The sequence below is a fragment of the Balearica regulorum genome, chromosome 5 (genome assembly GCF_011004875.1).
Source record: "Balearica regulorum gibbericeps isolate bBalReg1 chromosome 5, bBalReg1.pri, whole genome shotgun sequence".
Classification (NCBI taxonomy): domain Eukaryota; kingdom Metazoa; phylum Chordata; class Aves; order Gruiformes; family Gruidae; genus Balearica; species Balearica regulorum.
Genome location: NC_046188.1, coordinates 20,148,019 through 20,170,172, shown reverse-complemented (window position 1 = coordinate 20,170,172; position 22,154 = coordinate 20,148,019). Strand labels below are relative to the sequence as shown.

General features: G+C 40.0%; 1 protein-coding gene across 1 annotated transcript in view; it reads left to right on the top strand.

Annotated features, from left to right (window-relative positions):
• The first annotated feature begins 17,990 nt into the window (after positions 1-17,990).
• Positions 17,991-22,154, top strand: part of SPATA7 (spermatogenesis associated 7) — a 43,686-nt gene continuing 39,522 nt past the window's right edge. The window contains 1 exon segment of the mRNA XM_075753742.1: positions 17,991-18,154. Within this exon segment, the coding sequence (XP_075609857.1) occupies positions 18,115-18,154 (40 nt within the window). The 5' untranslated portion in view covers positions 17,991-18,114.

Here is a 22,154-nt window from a genome sequence, read left to right as displayed (position 1 = left end):
CAGCGGTAGCGGCGGCGGCAGCACATGGCAGGAGTACGGCAGCATCCAGAGCCTCTGCAGCGCAGGGGGAGGGGAAGGGCAGGGGATCGTCCGAGCACCCGCAGGCTCTGGGGGATCAGGACCGGGTACCCCGAAAGCCAGGGGACTCCTGCTCCCCTTTCTGTCCCCGCTCCTCTCCGCGCTGCGGACAGGGATAGACACCTGGCGTCAAGGGAAAGGCTGGCACGGCAGAGCTGAAAGATGTGGCCAGGATGCAGGGAGGGAGCAGCAGGGCTGGGAGGGGGGTTGGAGGCCTCGGAGCCCCCCTAAGCTCTCAGGGGGCTTCGGGAAAATTGAGGACACTTGACTTTGCCTTGTGCAATTACCAGTCACTTGCTGCTTTCCAAGTCTGTATTCTCCCTCCTCTCCCTCCTGCTCCAGGCTTTCCCTCAAACCCAAAACAGGCTGGTAACACCAGAAAGGTCTCCAGTTCCAGTTACAATACATGCCCCAGCTCCCCTCCCTTAGCCAGGAAAACAAAACCCCAGCCCCTCTGGGGGCCTGAAGGAAGACTGTGCAAGGTTAACCCTGTCCTGCCTCCTCTTCTCCACAGTGGAAATCAACTCATTGCGTGAAGGGGATTGTTGGCTGGGGATGGTTTGGGGGAGAGATCCACAATTTATGTGGGCCATGGGTCAGAGACAGAATCAGTCCTAAGGTCCATAGCCAGCACCTTCTGAATTTTCAGGAAACATGGTTATCATCTAAACTTGGTGCCTGAGACAATTTGTCCCCTGTTTTTTGCCCGATACTTCTTTTTGCTCAGCTGGCCTCTCTGTCTTGCCTTCCTATCTGTTGCTCAGCTGTTAGTTAACCTTGTAAGACAAAAGTGAGAAATTTGCCCTAGTGAGGAGAAAAAAAAAAAAAAAAAAAGCAGTCTGAAATGTGTGGCTCTCCTCAGGAAACTCCTACTGTGGAGGCTGGCACACTCTTTTCATATCTGCATTCAGAAACTAAATAAATAGCTTGTCCCCAGTCTTTGTTCAACCCTAAACAGGAAGGGGAAATCAATATTTGTGAATCCACACCTTCATTTAGTGGTGGTGTGCAAGGTCGAGTAAAGCAGTATGTAGTTTGAAGGAACTAGATGGAAGTAGTGCAGCAAGTTTTCTTGGGGGGAGGTGCTTGGTGTCTCTCCTTTCCCTTATCCAAGCACCCCTGTGGCTCTTGTTTTGTGCTGTACAGGAGAGGCGGGAGAGGCTGCTCAAAGGAAGGACATGGTGAGAATGATAATGAGCCTGCTCAGTCAGACTTGAATTTGAGATGATTGCAATGATGACATCAGGAGCACAAGGTATTTCCTTTGCAAGCAAACCACGATGCATTCTGAACAGGCTTTGGGATTCCTGTTGATGTTACTTCTGCAAACTGAATGGAAACAATAGTGAGAGTAGGCTTTCCTAATTCTGCTGTGCAATCACTTAAATCAAGATGGGGAAATTCTTTCGTAGTCTAATAACCACAAAGGCTTCAAAGAAGGCTTCTGAACCCCACAAAAGATCACTTATCAAATATGTATCAATAAAGAACTACTTCTGTATTTATACACATAAATATATTTTCTATATATGCATGTATATAACTTTTCCTCAGCATTCAAAACAGTTTCCAGTTTACTGGCATCTTCCTTGTACAGTCCTGGGAAAAACTAACATATAGACATATATTACTCAATTGTGATTTGGAGCTCAGTCACCACTAACCCAAGCACTACTTTGTCTTTGTGCCATAACTGTCAGCAGTTAACTGATGAGGTGGGTATTATGCCACAGACATCTGTCCACTGAGAACTCACTGAAGATCACCAAACTCAAATAGGCTACTGAAAGGCCAACAGTATTAAATTCCTGCTAACATATGCAGTAAGTCTATAGTCTAGAAGTAAAATCTTCAGGTAGTTCATTACCAGAAATACAGATCCTGATTGTTACTGTCTATAGAAGAGGAATTTTCACATGGCCACATGAATCTTTTAATATTAAACTGACCTTAGAGAGACATCTCATATTTGTTTGACTCACAGTAACACTAAGTAGATAATAATGACACAATACCATATTCCTGTTTCTTGTATCCTCTTAATGGTCCTGTATTACAAAAAAGTGTCTGTAAGCTCTAAAAAAACCCGTTTGTTCTTGCTATATGGTTTAAAAAACTTGTGGCAAATCAATTGTGATCTGTCAGGTACATAAATGCATGACATCATGTAATTGTTTTGCAGTTTTTTCCCATGTTATGATCGTGGAAATCTTGCTCAATTATTTCAATGCCTCAGACCTGCAGTTTTATCTGGTGGGCCAATTTATTCCCAAAGTAACTCATTTAAAATCAATGGGGTTACTCCAGAGATGGATTTGGCACAATGAGCGCATCTTTCATTGACAGCACAGCTGTTGCATAAAAACATAACTATTATCTTATGCAAATAAAAGGCCTTTCACCCCTCAGTGATGTCGAATTCTCATGATAGGGAGAACTGGTGCCTTGAAGCTATAGCGTTTCAAGCTGTTACTCTGTCAACTTTTATAAGCTAAGTGGATTCAGTAATGTTTAATATTTAAATGAAAGACCACCAAGACAAAAAATTAAATATAGCATGATCAATCATCTACTTTAGTACCTGCATAAGAATTTTTTGGACTCAACTTTATATCAGTAGTTTATCAAACTGCTTTGCCTTTTCATTTAGGGCTCATTGTTCAGACTTAATGTCCTCCGAGTTGGTGTTAGTTGAGAATCAGCGCCTTACAGGACCGGGCCTGTGACAGCCACAACACAATAGACAAGAGGATTTCTATTACAAGCAATCTCATTTGAAGAAAAATAAAATGCTAAGTGCCCTTTTACTGTTCATTAGTAATATGGCATGAGTGATTTAGAAGCTGTTCTGATGTAACTCAAAGAAAGCCACAGCAGAACAGATGAATGAATAGTTCTTGTACCTACTTAAATCCAATGAGCAGGAACAGGAAAAAGCAGCAAAAGCAGACAGAAATAATTCGTAACCTGCATGTTCCATTTCTTGGATGCACTGAAGAGATGACACATGGTTAGATAGAAGTCTAGACAGTCTTTGTGTCATCACTTTGCAATATGCTCTTTTCTGTATAGATTCAGTTTATGGTTAACTATATGCTTGTTTGAAATCTGGTACTTCTGATTGTGAAGATCATTCTTCATTCAGTTTATTGCCACAGGATTGCTGTTAGTTACACTCAGATCAAGAGAGCCAGAGAATAACTCAACTGAAGTGCACCCTGTTCTTTATATACTATTGACCCATCCTTCAGTAGTATGAATTTGGACAGGATCCAGTGCAGAATCCTGTTATAACTTCTTTATTCTCTAGGAAGCCTTCTGTCTAGGAGGATATTTAAAGCCTTCTCTCTAGGATAACCTGAAGATCTTTTTTTTCAGGTGTTTTTTGGAAGTTTTAGTGTAGTTAGAAATCAAAAAGTTAACTAAGATTGAGTACTACTATGTACTGTGCAAGGAAAAGCAACTTACTATTTTTATTGTCTTCTACTGCATGCAGTTTCTTAGCACTTTTTAAGTCATAGCATGCGGTGCTGTGTCTTCATTCATTCAGGGATGAATCCACAGAACATAAAATTTATTTATTGGCGGAAATGGTTTCAGTGAAATCAATGAGTCTACCTGAGGCAACTACACCTCAGTAATAACCTTTGCCAGGACAGTATCTTCTCAGATCTGACCTGTTTGAGTTACCACAGCCTGTCTGCAAGTTCCTTTGGCCAGTGACACTAAACAGAATACACTATGGATCCTGCCTCCCATCTCCTAACACATCATTCATATCCTCACACCCACTTTAAGCATTCACCCTCTAAGTGGCAGAACGGGAGAAGGGGTACCTGGTTCACAGTTTGTAATCATCTTCTTCATCCTCAATTCTTTTCTGGTAACCATTCCTCATTAGGCAGACTCCAGCTTCCAGGCACCTGTTATATCAATCCCTTTGTATGGCCAGCCACGACTACAGTGGAGTAGTTCCCTCGCATTTTATTCTATCTGAAAAAGTACAGTACGTGCACATTATTAGTGTAATAGCATAATGTAGCATTTTTTTCAGTAAAAGATCCATCATGTAAAAAAGTATTAACTCAAGCTGCGTAGTATCGAGACTCTGAACCCACTTACATCTGTTTCACATTAGTTTAATTTGACTTCAGTACAATTACTCCTGAATCATAGTCATGGGAGAATTACAATCTGGCTCTTAGTTTTTCCATGATGTCCCTGAAGAATCCTCATAAGATCAAAGGCTGCTATCTGACAAAAATAGCAAGCCTGATTAATAAAAACAAGCCACCAAATTCATTTTATAGCAGTACTATTCTCTTCCCTCACATCATTTTTTAAAGATTTCTTACTAGATAGAAACATGATGCTTTACCTTAGCAGCTGATAACTTTCCTCTATATTAAACAGGAAATTTGGGGGTTAGGTCTCGCAGATAGCTATGTTTCTTTGACACTGACACCGCTAAAGAACGGCAGGGTACACGCAGAAGTCAGCCCTGCCCGCTGCCATCTCTCAGGACCCTGGACAGCTGCAGGCTGGCGGGCAGCCCCCCGCTTCCCGGCTGCCCATTGACCCGCCGCTCTCCCTGGCGCCAGGGGCTGGGCGGACCCCGGGGCTCCTTGTACGGGAGAAACAAGCGATGCAAGGAAACGTGGATATGAGCCTCCCTGGTGCAGGAGCTTCCTGGCCCCATGTGAGAGTTTGGCCTGCCAAGGCAATGCAGTGACAATGCAGTGACAATGCAGACTTTGTAAAACGTAGCAGCAGGCACAGGGGAAGAGTAGCACACAGAATATCTGGAGAGGGAAAATGAGGGGCGGCGAATGAAGGAGAGTCAACATCAGGAACGTGTTGACAGAAGTACGGGCTACCGTGCTAGCAGCAAGGTACAAAGGGAATGAGAAAACCCCAAAGCCTGTCATACGAATGAAGGACTGGAGAATAGATGGCCTTGATGTGAAAAGGGTAAGGATAAATGGATGGGACACAGACTCTTTAGCTTGAAAGCAGCATGGGGGATAAATGAGTGGAAGTGTTTAATGCACTACAGAAATTTATTAAATCACACTTGTACATATAGGAGTCATTCAAGGAGTAGTATAAAATTGCACTACTTGAGTAGATCAAGGAAAATAGAGTCAAATAACTCTTTGGTTTTGTTTATGTATATGCTTGTTGCCCTAATGCTTTTTTGTTTAATGCCTCCAGGTGTAAGGAATACAAAGCTTTGTACTTAGAACACGCAGGGATCTTGGGCAAGATTTCAGATTATTTTCTGTGTTGCTGCATAGCCTGACCATTTCCTTCTTAATCTGCGGGACTAGTAGAACTAATTCAGCTACATGGAAGAATGCTTATCCTGTACTCTGACCTTACTTCCAGCAGACATTACACCAGCCTTATCAGCCAGTAGGGCACAGTCGGGGACCAGACACGCCAAAGATGTTAATGCTGGCTTCAGAAGCATTGTCTTACCGCCCATTTTACTGAAAACTTTCATCATTTCTCAGAATCAAGCAGCTGTTCCTTTCAGTGTTTTTCAATACAGTGTATCGTCTCAGCAACCTATTAAATGCGGGGATTAATGCAGCTATAGAATAGTCAAAGTAGGGAGGAACAGTCTGCACAGACACCATTCTCTGTGACCAGTCCTCCTGTAGCTTTCAGTTGTGCCTATTTCTTTTCTGCTCTGAACAGCAGGGGAAGAAAGAAAATACTGAGCATTTAAAAGGCTGACTACAACTCTTGCATTAATCATCATCACTTTTACAGTACTTAGAAGAGCTTTACTACTTTCTAAATTAGGTAACATATTTCTCACATGGCTTATGTAGTAAGAAGCTGTTCCCAAAATATGAAAGCAATGGTATTTAGTATGGAGCTGTGGAATAAGGAATGAGATGAGGGTTCCTATTCAGTTGCACACTCAGCACTCTCCTGCACCTTCCCTCAACTTCATAGCCCAGGACATGCATCTTTTCAGCCACACATATGTAGAACTTCTGCAACCAGTAGATTAGGCCTCTGAATTGCCCAGGTCTCTGTATCTGCACACTGCTAGCACCTTCAGTGCTGGATGTCTCAAGGGAAAATGACTTTGAAATAAAATCAAATCAATAAATTATTATTCTGTTGCAGGAAGAGTGGGGGCTATGTTCTGAGTGTAAATTAGAAATTATTAATATTAATTATAGGAACAGTGTGCCAGGCACTACAATAGCAATCAGGAAACAGCTCATGACTGAATGTCTTAATATACTAGCAAGGAAAAAGCTATTCCTGCATTTCTGAAGATGCGTAGCCTAACAGTAAGTGCATCTCAATTTGAGTTTCTACACAAATTGTACATGCACACACATATATAGTCATGAATAAGAAATAAAAATACAAACCCATGAGTGGAATCTAGTGGACTTGGTAAAAAAGAAAGCAATGAAAAGACTAGATTTATCCTAGTATATAATGTCACTTTCTACAACAACTACCATTCTCCATTTCATTAACTGTTTCATAGTATTTTGTGGGAGAAGATATAGTGGAATTACAACAGTTTAGATGCAACATGGCAAGAGACTGCAGTGTTATTCACACATGGCATACTCTCAGCAAAGTGAGAAGCTCACTGTGAATCAACCCATAGGCAGTGGCTTCTCACAGTTAGCAGATCTGCTACAGCCTACAGACCAACAGGTGACATGCATTTCGTTCTGCTACCCAAGAAAAGAAATGTGTCATCATATATAATTATAGTAAGCTTCTGGACTATATGTAGTCTGGGAATATAAAGGCAATGGAGAGGTGATATGAGTTGGGAATTGTACTGACATGACATACCTTTATGCTGAAGAATAGAAAAATGTGCATAAGCTTCCTCAGCTAACAGTTGCAGGTTGTCTACATGCAGCCTTCTTTATCCATTTACATTTTGAATGCACATATTCTTTTAAGCCTTTTCAGGAGTAATTCAGGAATGCATCCTTACATCCTAAAACAGCTGCAGTTACTTCTGTATGTAATACATAGAAAAGTCTTGGGATCTTCTGTTTAAAAGGAACAATATGAACCACTATATATTTTTTACATCTTTACATTGTATCTGCCTATAAAGATCCCATTTAGTAGTTCTAATCTGCTTCCTTACTATACAAAATAATGAGATGCAGGTAATCTCTAGTTCCTGATGACTTAACATGGTTGTTGAGCAGTCAGATCAAAATTACTTGTACTACAAAATGCATGTACAACTCAGATAAGCAGTCTGGGTTTTTTTTCTTTTTTATTTCTTTTATTGTCACAAAGAAATAGTTTCATGAGGCTGTCTATTAAGGGAAATACCTCCTCCTCATTTAGAACACTTCTTTGAAATACTAATGAGTATTGGGGATTGGTGACTGTTTTATTACAGCAGCTGTCAATCAAAGGTTTCAAAAGTGACAAGTGATTTTCCATCCCCAACTGAAGACACTTTGAAAAAAAACCAGTTTTCAGACATTGCTGAGTATTCATTCTGAGAAAAAGATGTCCCTTTAAATCATCTCCAGTTGACCACTCAAGAACTCAGGGATCCAAAACAATTAGACCTGATCATAGTTATCAATGACTATAGCACAGGTTCCCAAAGGTATTTAGGCAAGCAACTCCAAGTTAATGGCAGTTAGGCACCAAAATATCTTGTGGATCTCATTTTAAGCACACACCACCCAATCCACCAGTACTGTAATGATGCTAATGGAATTAAAGAAGGAAAAAACTTAGCACAGAACTATGTTGGTGAACATTTTGTGTAAAGGAGGAAGATGGAATGAAGGAAGGCTGTCACCATCATAAAATAGCTATCCACACAGATAGTGATAAAAATGGACTCCATTGTAGAGTTCAGAAGTAGTGAAAAAGTGTACATTTATGGTGCAAGTTTTCTGAATGTCAAGTTCGAATTCAGAGCAGCTATGGGTATAAAAATGTTGACAGAAATTTGACTCTATTAACATTAGATGCCACTAAATAATACATAAACAGTTGTGGAAGTTTGCTATTACAGGTTCTTGCTAGATAGATCAATAACTTGCCTTTGCCAATGCCTGTACTTGGTATTTCAAGGAGAAACATAATACAGCTAATTCTATTCTCTTTAGCATCTTCCAGATGAGTATCTGAAAACACTCTACTAGCAAAAGTGAATCATGGAAACTTTTTAGAATAAATATTATTATGGCCATTTACAGATGAGGTAATTGGTGTATAGAATGGTCTAGCATCTCATCTAATTTCGTGAGAATCCTGAATACAGTGAAAAATGAAAATGAGATTTTCCGAAGTCCAACCATTTAATCAGGAAAAAAAGGTAATTCTATGACGTAAGAACCTGGACTGGTATACTGAAAAATATTGTTGTTAAAGAAATAATATAAGAAGCAAGACATATACATATCTGTTACCATCATTTTGCTTGGTAAAAATATACCTCTTATGCCAGCAGTTTATTCTACACAAAATCTTTGCATAAACCCACCCTCCCTCTCAATTACCGCAAACATCTATAAATTATACATGTTGGCTATTTGGGTTATAAATCAGCATTTCATATTACTTTCTGGCAAGACAGCATCATCCTTTAATTATAATAAATATCTAATTCTTGATATTGTAACAGTCCAAAAAAGAGCATATCATAAAGGCTTTTTAATTTTTCATTTTGTGGAATCACAGAAATATATATATGTCAATTTATCCTTGCATGTCAACTTCCTTTCTCTCACTCCCATAATTCTCTTTGTCTTTTCAACCTTTATTCTGCTGTCTTAAAAAAGCAGTTACCAAAACTGAATTAAACACAGCTATGTTCATTAAAGATCTATTGCAACTCTAATTACAAAGGAAACTTTTTTTATGGTGTTTTCCATGTTTTTCAACATTGTAATGCATTTTGTTTCTCTCATAACCGAGTAAAGACATATAGTCAAGGCAAACTACCGAAATGCTGGGATCCTATTGTTTCCTCATTTCATGTAGGAAACTCACTGAAGCACTGAAATCAGTACTTGCTTAAGCTGTGACAACCTGTAAAACAAATGAGGTGATATCTGGTATTTGACGCTTCAACATGTTTTTTCTGCTTCAGGGTGTGGCATCTTCATGGCAGATAGAACTTGGTTCTGCTTCATTCTGATTTGGATGGATATTTAAACAACTGAGGTTTTTCTTTGTTTATGCAGCAAACAAACCAACAATTTTGAGATACAGTGAATAGATACTTTGAGCATGAAAATTCTCTAAGATTGTGGCTGTTATGAAATTTTCCAAAATGAATAATATTTCAGTTTTGGCTTTAGGAATGATGCCATTAAAGCAAACATCTATTTTTGGCCTACTTTATGCTCTACTGTGACATTCATTATTCATTAATCAGGGGTTAGTAATAACAGGCAGTCAACTTCCTTTTGTTTGTGGTTGTTTCTGATTCACACATAGTGGTAGGAGGAAATCCAGCTGTTGCAAACATTGGATACACAACAGTCTGACAGCCCATAGCATCTTTAGAGCTGAAGAGGCTGCCATGGGAACTAACAAAAGTAAACCAATATAGCTATGCATTTCATTGTTTTGGAGAATCAAGTTTTCAGATCAGTAACACCACAGCAGCCACAACACAGCAAACATGAGCTAGTTATCGAAGTTTTTTTTGCTGCTGTCTCAACTTCTACCAAAAGAACCAATTTTTCTTCAGTCATTTCCAAACCACCAAGGAAAATACCTCTCCATATCTGCAAGTCTAAAGATAACGGTCTTCGGGAGACCCTTGCGTCCACCTCCATTTTGTTTTGATCATGACTGCTTTGTTTCATATGTGTCATCTCATTCTCAGATATTTTATTCCACCTAAAAATTTGCTAATGTTGTTAAGGCCAAGAACAGCTGATGCTATTTAAAACTTGTATTAAGCTTTAATCAATCAAGCAACTTGTGTCTTAAATTGCTATCTATCTCGTTAATCCCTATACTTAGAGATACGATTAACAAACACCACTAAGAATCAAATTACTACATCTCCAGTAAAGTGAATAGAAATTCCTTCCCATAACTTCTGCTGAGGTGGAAAGAACCTGCTAATATTTTCTCACTCATGGTATTAATATATAGTTTACTGGATACTTACTGAAGAGCATGTTGCCTTATGGTTGTCAGGTGTCTCAGCCTTTTATGGATGAAGGTGAGGACACTGGTCCTTATCTATCAGACAGCATGAGCTTCTGAAGTTTCACAACACAATGAAGTTTCTCCAGAAATCCTTCCATAGTTCTGAGAAAACTGAAAAAAAGGAAAAGAGAATTGTATGAGGGAGAGGAACATGACTAGCCATAATCAAACTATCAAGCTCAAGGTGATACCAAGTAACTGGAAATTTGTGACATAGTATCTGTAATCTAGAAAGGAGAAAAATGATCCTGGTAGTAACAGGCCTGCTAGTTTGATCTCAACACTCTTCAAGGATGTATTTTAAAGAAAGCAGAAAACAAGGGCATGTGGAAGTAATTAGTAAATGCAGCAAAACCTAATAGGTTTTATTACCAAGTAGGACCTGAGAGATTCTTGAGAAGCACTTAGCTAAAAGGGAGACAAAACAGGTCTTCTTGCTAGGTAAACTACAAAGATTGGAGAGAGGTTGCTGGTGATGATCCTGGAAGACCAACCTGGGAAGCCTTTTGATACTTTCACAGTACATTTTGTAAAATAGCTAATTAGGCATATTTACAATGTATGGGATGTGGGAATCACAGAAATTGGAAGGTATTGCCAATATTGAGAAGGAATAGATTATAATTTGGAAAGTATTCACTAATATTGTAAATATGTGTGGTATAGATTAGAATACAACTAGTATTAGCAGCACAAAGTGCAAAGGCATGCATTAGGAACAAAGATGAATCTTTATTATGAACAGTAGATGACACAGGAGGAAAGAGACATGGGAATATTAACTGAACATGGGAAGTCTTGGAAAATAAAATTCATAGGAATCAGGTAAATGTTGCTAGCACAGATCTTACTAGAACAGATGAATAAACACATGGAGGGTGGGAATTGGGGGAATGGGAATCCTAACTTCTGAAAAGTTAATAGAAGAGCACAACACTAATACTGGTGCAACATTAATTGAGTATACACTGATCATGAATTTAAAGGTTTCTAGCCACCTAAGGAATTAAATTTTTAAGCAGACTTTTAAAGAGGGCTGCAAAAATAAAAGCATAACACTTTTAAGACAGAAATTGAACAGCTTATGGAAAATATGTATATGATTATGTTGTCTGTCATTAAAGAAACCATTATAATACGTAAGACTCCTCCCTATCCTAGTCCTATTTTCCTTTATTTCTACATTGTATAATTGATTTGCTTACTCGGACTAAATTCAAACCCTTCTAGTCTTGTGTGGAATGGCTATACTCCATTACACTACCCTCTGAACAACTGCAGATAGTCGTGTTTAATATTAAAAATCACTGATCCTACTGGCTTCTATGACATTAGATTAGGGATAAATATTATTCTGTGTTTAGGTCTCATCTGTATCACGTAATCTGTAGGTTTGATTTTCATTATTCAAAAGATAGATGTCATTTCTGTTTCTACTGATGATAACCACGGTGCAAAAAGACTTATCCCAAAAATGCAGACAAGTGCACTAACTTAAAATGTCTCCATTTTTACTACCAACAATGAATCACATTAAGGTGATTCAGACTGCAGCCTGCTCAGGAATTGGTGTACGCAAGGTCACACAAGTCACTGATAAAGCTATAAACAGATCCTGAGCATCCTGACTCTTGGGCCTGTGAAACATCCATCAAACTGAAGTCCCCTTCTTTTCTGATACATGTAATGTGTTTATGGCAAGGGAAAAAAAGAAAAAAGAAAAAAAAAAGAGGTTTTATACCAAATTTTAAAACAGTAAAATTCAGGTTCTGTGTAAATCTTAACATGGATATTCCTGAAGTTTTATGATGTCAGTATCAACATACAAATTTAGTAAGTAGCAGATGTTTTCTTTGGAATATAACTTTTAGCTGAAGGGAAGTTCTAGACCATGTAACAGAAAGTCCTTATGGTAAAGATTTTTTTTTACTGTTTATGATTCCATAGAAAAATTTGTCTCGGAGGATTCCATTGCAACAGTTAAACTTCACACCCTCCATTTTGATTCTTGTCATTTTCTTGCCCATTGCTTTCTTTCACACATACTTACAAGTGGTTAACATGACCAAAATTGCTATTTCTTATGAAATATGCAGGAGATTTTCTTCCGTCTGTTTTCTTCATCTTCCAGTATGCATAAACACAGAGGCAATGTCATTACAGTACCTTTTTAAAGCGAAATAAAACCCTCAAACTCTTCCAGTTGAGAATTTCAGACTATTTCTAGTAAAACCGTATTTCACATTCATGTAGATACTGAAAATGTATCAAAGTGGAAAATCAGAATACACCTGTATTGTCTTTTGTAGGCAATTCTAAAGCTGCCTTCAAAAATTCCTCCTCTTGACCTTAGCAAAGCTGAAGGAACTCTCTTCAGCACATAGGATCCCACTTGTTCAAGCATGTGCATGGATTAATACACTGCTAGGTAAGTATGAGCATGCTGCAATAGCTGTGTAGAGGGTGGATGGGCCACACAAAGTGCCACACTGACATTCTTCTGTCTGCCTGCCACAGGCTGGGTAGACATAGACAATCCATCTCAGCCTAAGGAGGAATAGCTTCACTGGATTTAATGGAGTTGTATCATTTATATATGTCTAATCTGAGTCCTAATATTCTGATTGACTGAAATATTAAAAATATGTTTTCATCCTGTTTCTCATTAATTACTGTGAGTAAGCATTTTCATGTGGCACAACAGAATCATAGAACCATAGAATCTTAGAATCATTTAGGTTGGAAAAGACCTTTGATCAGAGAGTCCAACTGTTAACCTAGCACTGCCAAGTCCACCACTAACCCATGCCCCTAAGTAAGTGCCACATCTGCACCTCTTTCAAATATCTCCAGGGATGGTGACTCAACCACTTCCCTGGGCAGCCTGTTCCAATGCCTGAAAACCGTTTCAGTGAAGAAATTTTTCCTAATATCCAATTGAAACCTTCCCTGGCACAACCTGAGGCCATCTCCTCTCATCCTATCACTTGTGACTTGGCAGAAGAGACCAACACCCACGTGGCTACAACCTCCTTTCAGGCAGCTGTAGAGAGCGATAAGGTCTCCCCTCAGCCTCCTTTCACCAGCTTTGTTAATAAAGCATTTCTTATGGTCTAGACAATGAGTTATGACATTTACAAATTTTTTTTTCCCTTTAAAAATCCAATTACTCCATTAGTTACTGCAGTCTGCATTCTTTAATACCTAACAGTTCAAGTAAATAATGAGAAAAGAACAGCTCTCAGCAGTCAGCCCAATAAAGGACAGTTTTTCACGTACAAACCTCCTGTCTGAAAACTTTCATGGGAACCGTAGAAAAACAGAAAATGGCACAGTGTAATAATAAATATAAGATCTTGAGTCACCTGAGCTACTAGGTTTTACATTACAGCTGAGAATAACATCTTATACAATTTATAGAGGTTTCTTCCTTGCCATTTAAAAATATTCTTGTATCATGGGAATAGATGCATTATAAAACTCCGTATAGATCTGAGAAAAAGAATAGTTGTATAGCGTACGTCTGCACAGGAGCTTCCTGAAGGGGTTTGGGTAGTAGTTACTCATAATGCAGGGGAGACTTTTTCTTTTAAGCTGATAAATAGTATGGCGGTTTAACACTGTGTTCATAGAAACCTTATGTCATTATATATTCTTATAATTCCCCTTATCCTCCTTATGACATTCCCTCTTACTTTAAGTTAGCTCCCTTATTGCATTCTAAATTACAGAGTATTAAAAAATGCAGTTTTTAAGGCATGGACTTATCTCCTCTGAATTGTTTCTACATCATCTTTCCCACTGGAGCCCTAGCTTTACAAAAATCTCTGACTATTGCTTCCATACAAACAAGAACAAAACAACTAAATGTGTTGCCATGAAGAAAGGAAGAGTCTCCAGCCCTGCCAGAACACATAACTTTCTATCATCTAGAAAGTTGCAATGATACTTCAAGACTGTACATGATTTTAAATAACTCCAAGAACCATATGACAACAGAAAATGCAGCAAACATGAGGAAGAAAAGAACCTACCATTCCTCCTGGAAAAGTACGCTTAAAAAACCCAACTTTTCCAGTAGTTATTAAGTCTTTTATCCACTCACACCAGCTATGCGAGAGCTACTCCAATTGTTTGACACAAGAATTTCCTAAGTTGATGGCAAAAAAACCTGCTTAGGTAGCCTGTTTAAATGAATTTAGAAAGCACTGCCTCCTCTGATATTTCAGTGAAACATTTTTCTTTCCAGATAGCTGTTGAGGAACGGATTGCAAGGTTAATGGTCTGAATGTACCAGCTGGGGATTGCTGCAAGTCAGTGGCAGACTGCTGTGAGCAGCAGTGAGGGGCTTGGAACACTGACACCCGAGCCACGGGTGGGTGACAAACCTGCACTGAGAAAGGACACTGATGCCAAATAAAAACCCAAGTAAACCCAGGAGATTTATTTTCATCATAAAGTATATAATGTGATGAATGTAGGGCTTTTCTAGAATACTGTGTGAATATGGTGTGCAGATCTGGTTGTTGAGATGTTTTCTGCTTGCGTATGTAGGCTTACTTTGATAGGCAGCTGTAAGGAAAAGCAAGCATGAAAGAAAATCAATGGCTTGAAATAAGCAAAGACTCTCCAAAAACCTGCAAATTTGAATCTTCCAGTGTACATACAACTATTTTTTCCATGAAAGCCAAATCCTGCAAATGCAGAGTTCTGACATTATGAACAGATTTCTGTCCCAAGCGAGGAGGTAACTGTTTAGGTCCTGCCAGACACACAGGCTTTTTCAGAGGAAACTCAGCCTGTCTCTGGGCTAACTGTACAGAAGAAAGTTGGCATCATATGGGGTATTTCCTTTTTTTTGAAATCTTTTTCTTTAATAACTTTGTTTCTTCCACAAAAATAAACACTACCCCAGTCTTAAAAATGCTGTTTGTTGCTGAATACTATTAAATGTACACTTTCACAGCAGTTAGGTGTCTACGTTGGATAATACACAGGGCAGAGGTAGTAGACAAGAAGGTGATAGATCTGTAAGTCCGTGTCAGGGTAGGGACAGATGCCCATCTACACTTGCAAATGTGACTCTCATAATATATTCTGGCTGCTTTCATTCCCACCCAGTGCAGGTGTGTTTTAAAACCATGTTCTGTTGTAATGCATTCCAAGGAAGAAGGGAAAATGCCCTGCTGAAAAAGCCAGCAACATCCAGTGCTGTGCTTCTGCTTTTCAAGTTGGGAAAGGACAAATCTTACAGGTTTTTTCATGTTATTGCTTCTTCGACAATGGTAGGCTGTCCGCAGAGATCTGTGTTATTTATTTCTGTACTTGTTTAGATGGATCAAAGTCCAGGACTGATGCAATTTTGGTTAAGGCTTATTTTTATTTAGTACATGTTACAGGACTTAATGTGTTAACACATCGCTATACATCTGGGTTACTTTTTAATTACACTTAAAATATATATACTCTCACAGACCAAAGGGAGCCAAAGGACCATAAATCGGATCAATTAGAAATACATAAAGCTTTGGTAGGTGTTACCATGGGAGGTCAAAAATTTCAGAGCCAGGACATCTCTAGGATGCTGTGGCTGCTGACTAAGAGGGAACTAGTGGAAATCACTACATTCCCTCAGCGTTGCCTAGAAACCACGGGAATAGTTGTGATATGTTTCTAAAAATGCTCACTTACATTTGGGTGTTTTAATTATCCACATGGTGTAAAAAAGTATAGGAACAATAGGGAGGAGCCTATGCGAAATCCGTCATTTGGGTCAGACAAAACAGCCTCCTTACTGCATGTTGGGTACTGCACACTGAGAATTTGGTAACCTGAAATTCAGAATTCAGATAACGAAACAAAAAAAGTATTTAAAAAGTACAAAAATATTGCTATGAGCAGATCATTTAAAAAAAAAAAAGAAAACAGAGAGAAGTGTTTTCTGTAGCATGATCTTTGCAGCCAATAGCATATTACAGCTAACAGTTAGGATACCATGTAGAGGGGAGAATCTCAGGCATTTACACTCTCTCTAGTATCTTCAGATATCTGAAATGGAAACTGTTTTAAGACTATCTCTACCTCTACAATCTACGGATTTAACTATTTGGATTATATCAAAGTCTAAACCAGAGACTCTGAAACACAAGAACTATGGTAACTAATTTTCTTAAGCCCTTTCCCTAAACATCTAATTTTACATGCAATCAAAAATCTGCTTTAGAGAAAAAGAAAAAAACCACCAGCCTGTTGGATTTGAGGCTTTCTGGATTTGTAGGTTTTGCATGGAGGAGTGAGATCAGATCCTCTCCATGGCATTGCCCTCACATCCAAGAGACATGAGAGAAAATCACGAAATGCTATCAAATTACTCTGTTTTGACAAAAAAGTAAGGTATTTGTGGCATCACAGTTGATGGTAGGTGAAATGCCTTGGAAATAGATGCTTTATAAAAAAAAGCAGTCAGAAAGACAGAAGACTGAGGACCGATGGCTTTCCAAGGCATATGTTCCCTCTCCTGACCTCTCCCAGACAAATTTAACACCAACTACATTTATAGATGATTTTACAGAAAACAGAAGTAGACTGCCAAAATGATCAAAAAACCACAAAGCACAAATTATAAGGGAAGTCACAGGCTGACCACCAACAGCTAGGGGTTAGCAAGACATTTCAGCTAACATTCAACAGTTGACTACTGAAGTGTTTTCTGAAGTATTTGGTAGAGTCTACCAAAGTGTAGATAAACTACAGGTTTCATCCAGCATGAATGTTTGTGTGACCTACTGGGAGCTTTGAATGAGGCACAAATAAGGAAGAAAAATTGTTTTAAAATACCATCCCCTTGATTTTGCTATGATTTTGAACTACATTCAAACTATTTTTCCTAGCATGTAAGGAAGAGTAGAAAATCACATAAACACCTGTATTTAGCCTATAATTGATAATCATTTCTAGACAGTGAAGAGGAATGTCCCTCCAGGTGGGATGACACGTAGCCTTTTTTGAGGTGTCTGGCTATGGAGGTGACTGCAGTACCCTGGCTGATCAGTGAGAAGAAGCTTCACACAAAATGTCCACACAAAGGGTTTTATTGCAGAAATCCTCGGAGATGTCACATTAAGGAAAACAGCAACCTGCCTGACAAAAAGTAAATACAAGACTATCGCTTCTTCAAAAAGTTAAAATCCTACACATCAGCATGAATGTATTCGTGATGGGATCAAATGCTGCTTTTCAAAAGTTTACTTTTGTGGTTCATTTCTAAGGTGTTTATTCTGAAAGATATTGAGAATTAATTTCTTCAGTGTAACACACTTTTGGAATGCTTTAGACTCTCGATTTATCATTCACTCCCTTGAAATATGAGCAATTTGCCTTCAATCACTCCCTGGCATCTATTCTTCTTGAACTTTCTGTCAAGTTACAAAAAAAAAGGCTTAAATAATTAGGGCACCTTTCACTGACGAGGCAAAACTTTCACTTGGCTGCAATGCACCACTTGAAGAGACATCCTGGGGCCCAGCCCGAGGGGTTGGGGTGGGGGGGCACCGGCAGCGCCCAGCGCCTCCTTCACGCCGCCAACGCGGGGCTAGGGCTCCGAGAGCGGGCACCGCTCACGGCGAGGCCCGGAGGCCGCAAACTGGGGCAGCGGGGCTCAGGCCTCCGCGCCCGGCGCCGCGCTGCTGTAGCCATGGCAACGGCGGAGGCGGCCGAGCCAGGCCGCGGCGGGCCAGGCCCAACGCCCCGCCCCGCCCGCCCGCAGCGGGGGACGAGCCGCCGTTGCCGTCGAGCCGAGCGCAGGCCTGCGCCGCCCCTCGGGGTCCGGTCGGGAGCATGGGGCTGAGGATGGAGAGCGGTATCAGGCGGAGCGAAGGTGCGGGGGGCTCGGTGGTGGCTCTGCGGCCGAGCGGGGGGCGCAGGAGGCGGCGGGGCGGGGGCTGCCTGCCTGCCTGCCTGCCTACCGGCGGGGCGTGCTGCCGCCCGGCCTCTCCATTCCCTGCCGGGTGTAGGGTGCTGGGCGCGGCCCCTCTCCCCGTCTCCCGCCCGGGGCTGGGGGCGGGCGGCGCCTCCCCTCTCTCCGCCGGTGCGTGATGGTGGGCATGGCGGCGGCGCTGCGCGGGTGGTCGGGCACGGAGCCTGCCCCGGGGCTGCATGGCTCTTACAGCCGGCGCTGAGGGAGGCTCGGGGCTTGCTCCTCTCCCACTCGGCTGCCCTTAGCTGTGCCACCCTGTTTGTCACGCGTGGGGAGCTGGGCCCGGGGCCGGGCCGTGGGGCAGCGCTGCTGTGCCACCCGTGCGGCAGTGAAGTGCAGGCGCTTGCCTTCAGTGAGCAAGGCTTGGCAGCTGGGGATATGAAAGGTTACACATAAAACCCCTGAAAGGTTATAATCCTCCCAGAAACGTGGCCTTAAATTGTCCAGCTTATAGCCATCATCACAAATGTGCATATATATTTTAACGGCATTTAGTGCTGCTATGGTCAATGTTTCAGGCTGCTGGTATCAGCCGCTTCGTTTTCAGGGCGTAAATTTCTGTACCATTTGGAGTCAACTTTTTTCTTCTCCAAAGCTGGTATTCATGGATTATAGTGGATTTTACCCAGTGTGTAGAACATCGCTTACATGGTGTTTGGATGTAGATCCAAGTTTTTTGATTTGGTGGGATTTTAATGCAAGTGTAGTTGAAAAATAAAAGACTCAAAAGCTTTGAAGCTCTTATAAAGTGATTCCTTACCTGGATTTAACCAGCTGTGGGCTGCTCTTGTGCTCTGTTCCTATGAATAATCTTAGGGGCATTTGTCATTCATGATAAAAACAGGCATAAACATGCAAAAATCTTTTCTCGAGCCAACTCGGTCTCCTGGAAAATACCTAAAATATTTTTAGATCTGAACTGGATGCTATGCATAGTATAGTAGGAATTTTATATATATACACACACACAATAGTAGGAATTATTCAATGCTGCATTGTAATGTAAAAATCATACACAGCTGCATAAGGTGAGATCCTCTGAGATAACATTATGCTTTCATGTTGCATTTTGGTGTCAGTTCCAGTCTTTGGCGATAGTGATGGATGTCACTCCAGAAGATGTCTGATATCAAAGCAGAGTTTGAACGTAAAATGTAATACTACATGGGAATATGAAATTCAAAGCAAAAACTACTATCTTGTGCATGCAGTTTTTATGCTCTCTTGTGTAGTGTGAAGGCAATTTTATTACAAATTTTTCCTTTTTCTGACGATTCTTATTTTTGATTCTTAAAATAACTTTTATAGACAATCAGAAAGCATGCTGATTTTCTGTTGACCATAAAATGAGAAAAAAATAGGATGCAAGATCTAAATGTCATTCAGGTTGCAGCAGGCTTTGCATTAATGACAGATGTTAAAAAAAAATTAGTTCAAAAGTAGGAAAGAATGAGTGTGTGTCTGTTTACATGGGAAACTACTGCTTGCCTGCATAGGAGGTTATCATAGAGTCAGTAGTATGTGGACAGCCCAATGTCTAGTTTCACAGACACGCAGAAGGAATCCTTATAGACGACAGGGATTAACACAGGCAGAGATACTAATTCCTTATGGTGAGCTAACCTAGAAATCTGTGTGCCTGAGCAAACTTGGCAGAACAGCCATTGGATTGCTTGCAGGCAGCTTATGAAAGTGGCAGAACACATCATATTTGTGATTTCTCTATAAGACAGCTGTATCCACACATTGTCTATCCGGAACTTTAATACAGAAGAGGTGGGATGCCCTAGTTCATGTCTTAGTGTACTCCGTGCAAAGTTCCTTGTTCAGACCTGGCCTCGTCATTGTGAAGAACCAACCAAAATTTTACACTTGTTTTGTATCACGGTTTCTGTTTTGTCTAGTAAGAATACTGAGCAAAAAGAACCATTTGATATTTTTTTAATATATATATTGGACTATATAGGATTTGCATGTAGGTCTTTTCAAAGTTCAAATAAGGCTGAGATTTTTTCCCCCATAAAGATAATGAAGAATTAATCCTTTATGGTTTTGCCTACTTCCAGGTATAAGTCTCCCAAGTTATTTACTGTAGTAGTTTCAGGAGTCGGTTGATACAGTCACAGATTTATAGTATGACCTCAAATAATCTGAATACTGTCACACTAAACCAGCTTTGTTGTTTAAATACAGTCTTCTGCATTGGGCTGTTTAATTCCCACAGGCAGTGATTGGCACATATCTGAACAGCAATGAAATCATATGCTTATTGTTAATCAATGACACGTATTTGTGTTACTGTTACATTACAATGATGGGGAAGTCGTCATCATTGCTGCATGGAGGCTGCTGTTAGGTTTAGGCAGTTTGCACAGGCTTCAAAGATTCTAAAATAAAATGAAAATGCTTTGCATATTTACAGAGAACACCATCCTATTTAGATTTTTCCTGCATTGCAGGAAATCCTTGCACTAATCTGACTGCAGCTGGATGGATGTTAACACATGTCTGTGACTTGTGAACTTCTTTCTTTTTCCTCTGTTCATTCCTTCATTTGCCACTTGAACAAACGAGTTTTTAAACTCAAGTTTTAGTTTGGTAATACCAACTCAATTTTTCAGAAAGTGAAGTTGCCTTTGACCAGCAGGGAACTTGAGAAAGAATCTATTTGTATCTTCAGAGAAGGAAGGAAAGGTGTTTAGAAGTTCTATTTGAAACATAATAGTACATTTTAACTGAAATTGGGAAATGTTAATCACCATCCTTAACTTTTTAGCAAATTAAAACCTTGGCTCAGCAAATCACTTAAACCTATCTTTAATTTGACCATTACTCAAATAGTCTATTCAGTGAGTTTTTGTCACTTAATGTGACTAATCCCATCTCCATTCAGCAAATAATTTAAATTTGTAGTAGGACTTAAGTACCTGATCGGTCCCATTTTGTTGAAGATTTCTTGCATGCTTCAAGTGAAATATGTGCTAAAGTAAACAGGATTCAAATCATTAACCCTACAAGCCATTTTGCTCCAGATTATACCATGCAACTTTCTCTGAAGCACAGTGGATCAAGGTTTCTCTGCTCTCCATTCTGGGTGAGGCCGGCTGTGCAGTAGAGGTTTGCTAATGTTTTTTCAGTTAGAAATATGAGAGAGTGGAAGTTAATCACGCTAATGGTGAGCTTCCTTTTAGGCATAGATTATACTAACAGAAGAGATTGTTTTCAATACGTGTAGAAGAATCTAAATACAGTGTATCTGTACATTTAGACATACGCATATATTTTATCTGTTGGTCGGTTTGACACTAGATATTGAAACACCATCAAAATGCATGTTCATGGGATGACATAATGTTGAGTTTCTTGTAGTGGTAGAAGCCAGCACATAACGTTTGTCTATAGGATGTGCTTGTGAGCTACTGTTCTAGCACCCTTGAATAATAGCACCATTCCCGCAGGAGAATTGTTACAGCACATGGTGGCGTATGCTCCTGGACTACTCTGTGCCATCTTCCACAGGCACAACTATCTGGTGAACTCAGTTTAGTAACTTTTTAAGCTAGAAGTTTCTAAGCTGTGATATGAGTATTGATAGTTATACACATACCACTTAAAAGTAGCATACAGACACTTCGGGAACACCATCCCTCACACATCCTTCTAGAAAATCAGGAACTGCGGATGCCACTGTTAACTCTGTAGAGGTGCTGCCCAAGCAAATGATAATGGGACTGACTTAAGTTTATTTGCTTCTGCCTGCAATTTGTGTCACAAAATATGCTGCTGACAGACACAGCCGTTTGTTTCTGCTTTTGAAGTACGAATAGAGCAATAACCTGCATCCAAAACTTCCCTTACTACTGATCATGTGAAGCCTCTAGCTGGTAAAATTGTAACAAAC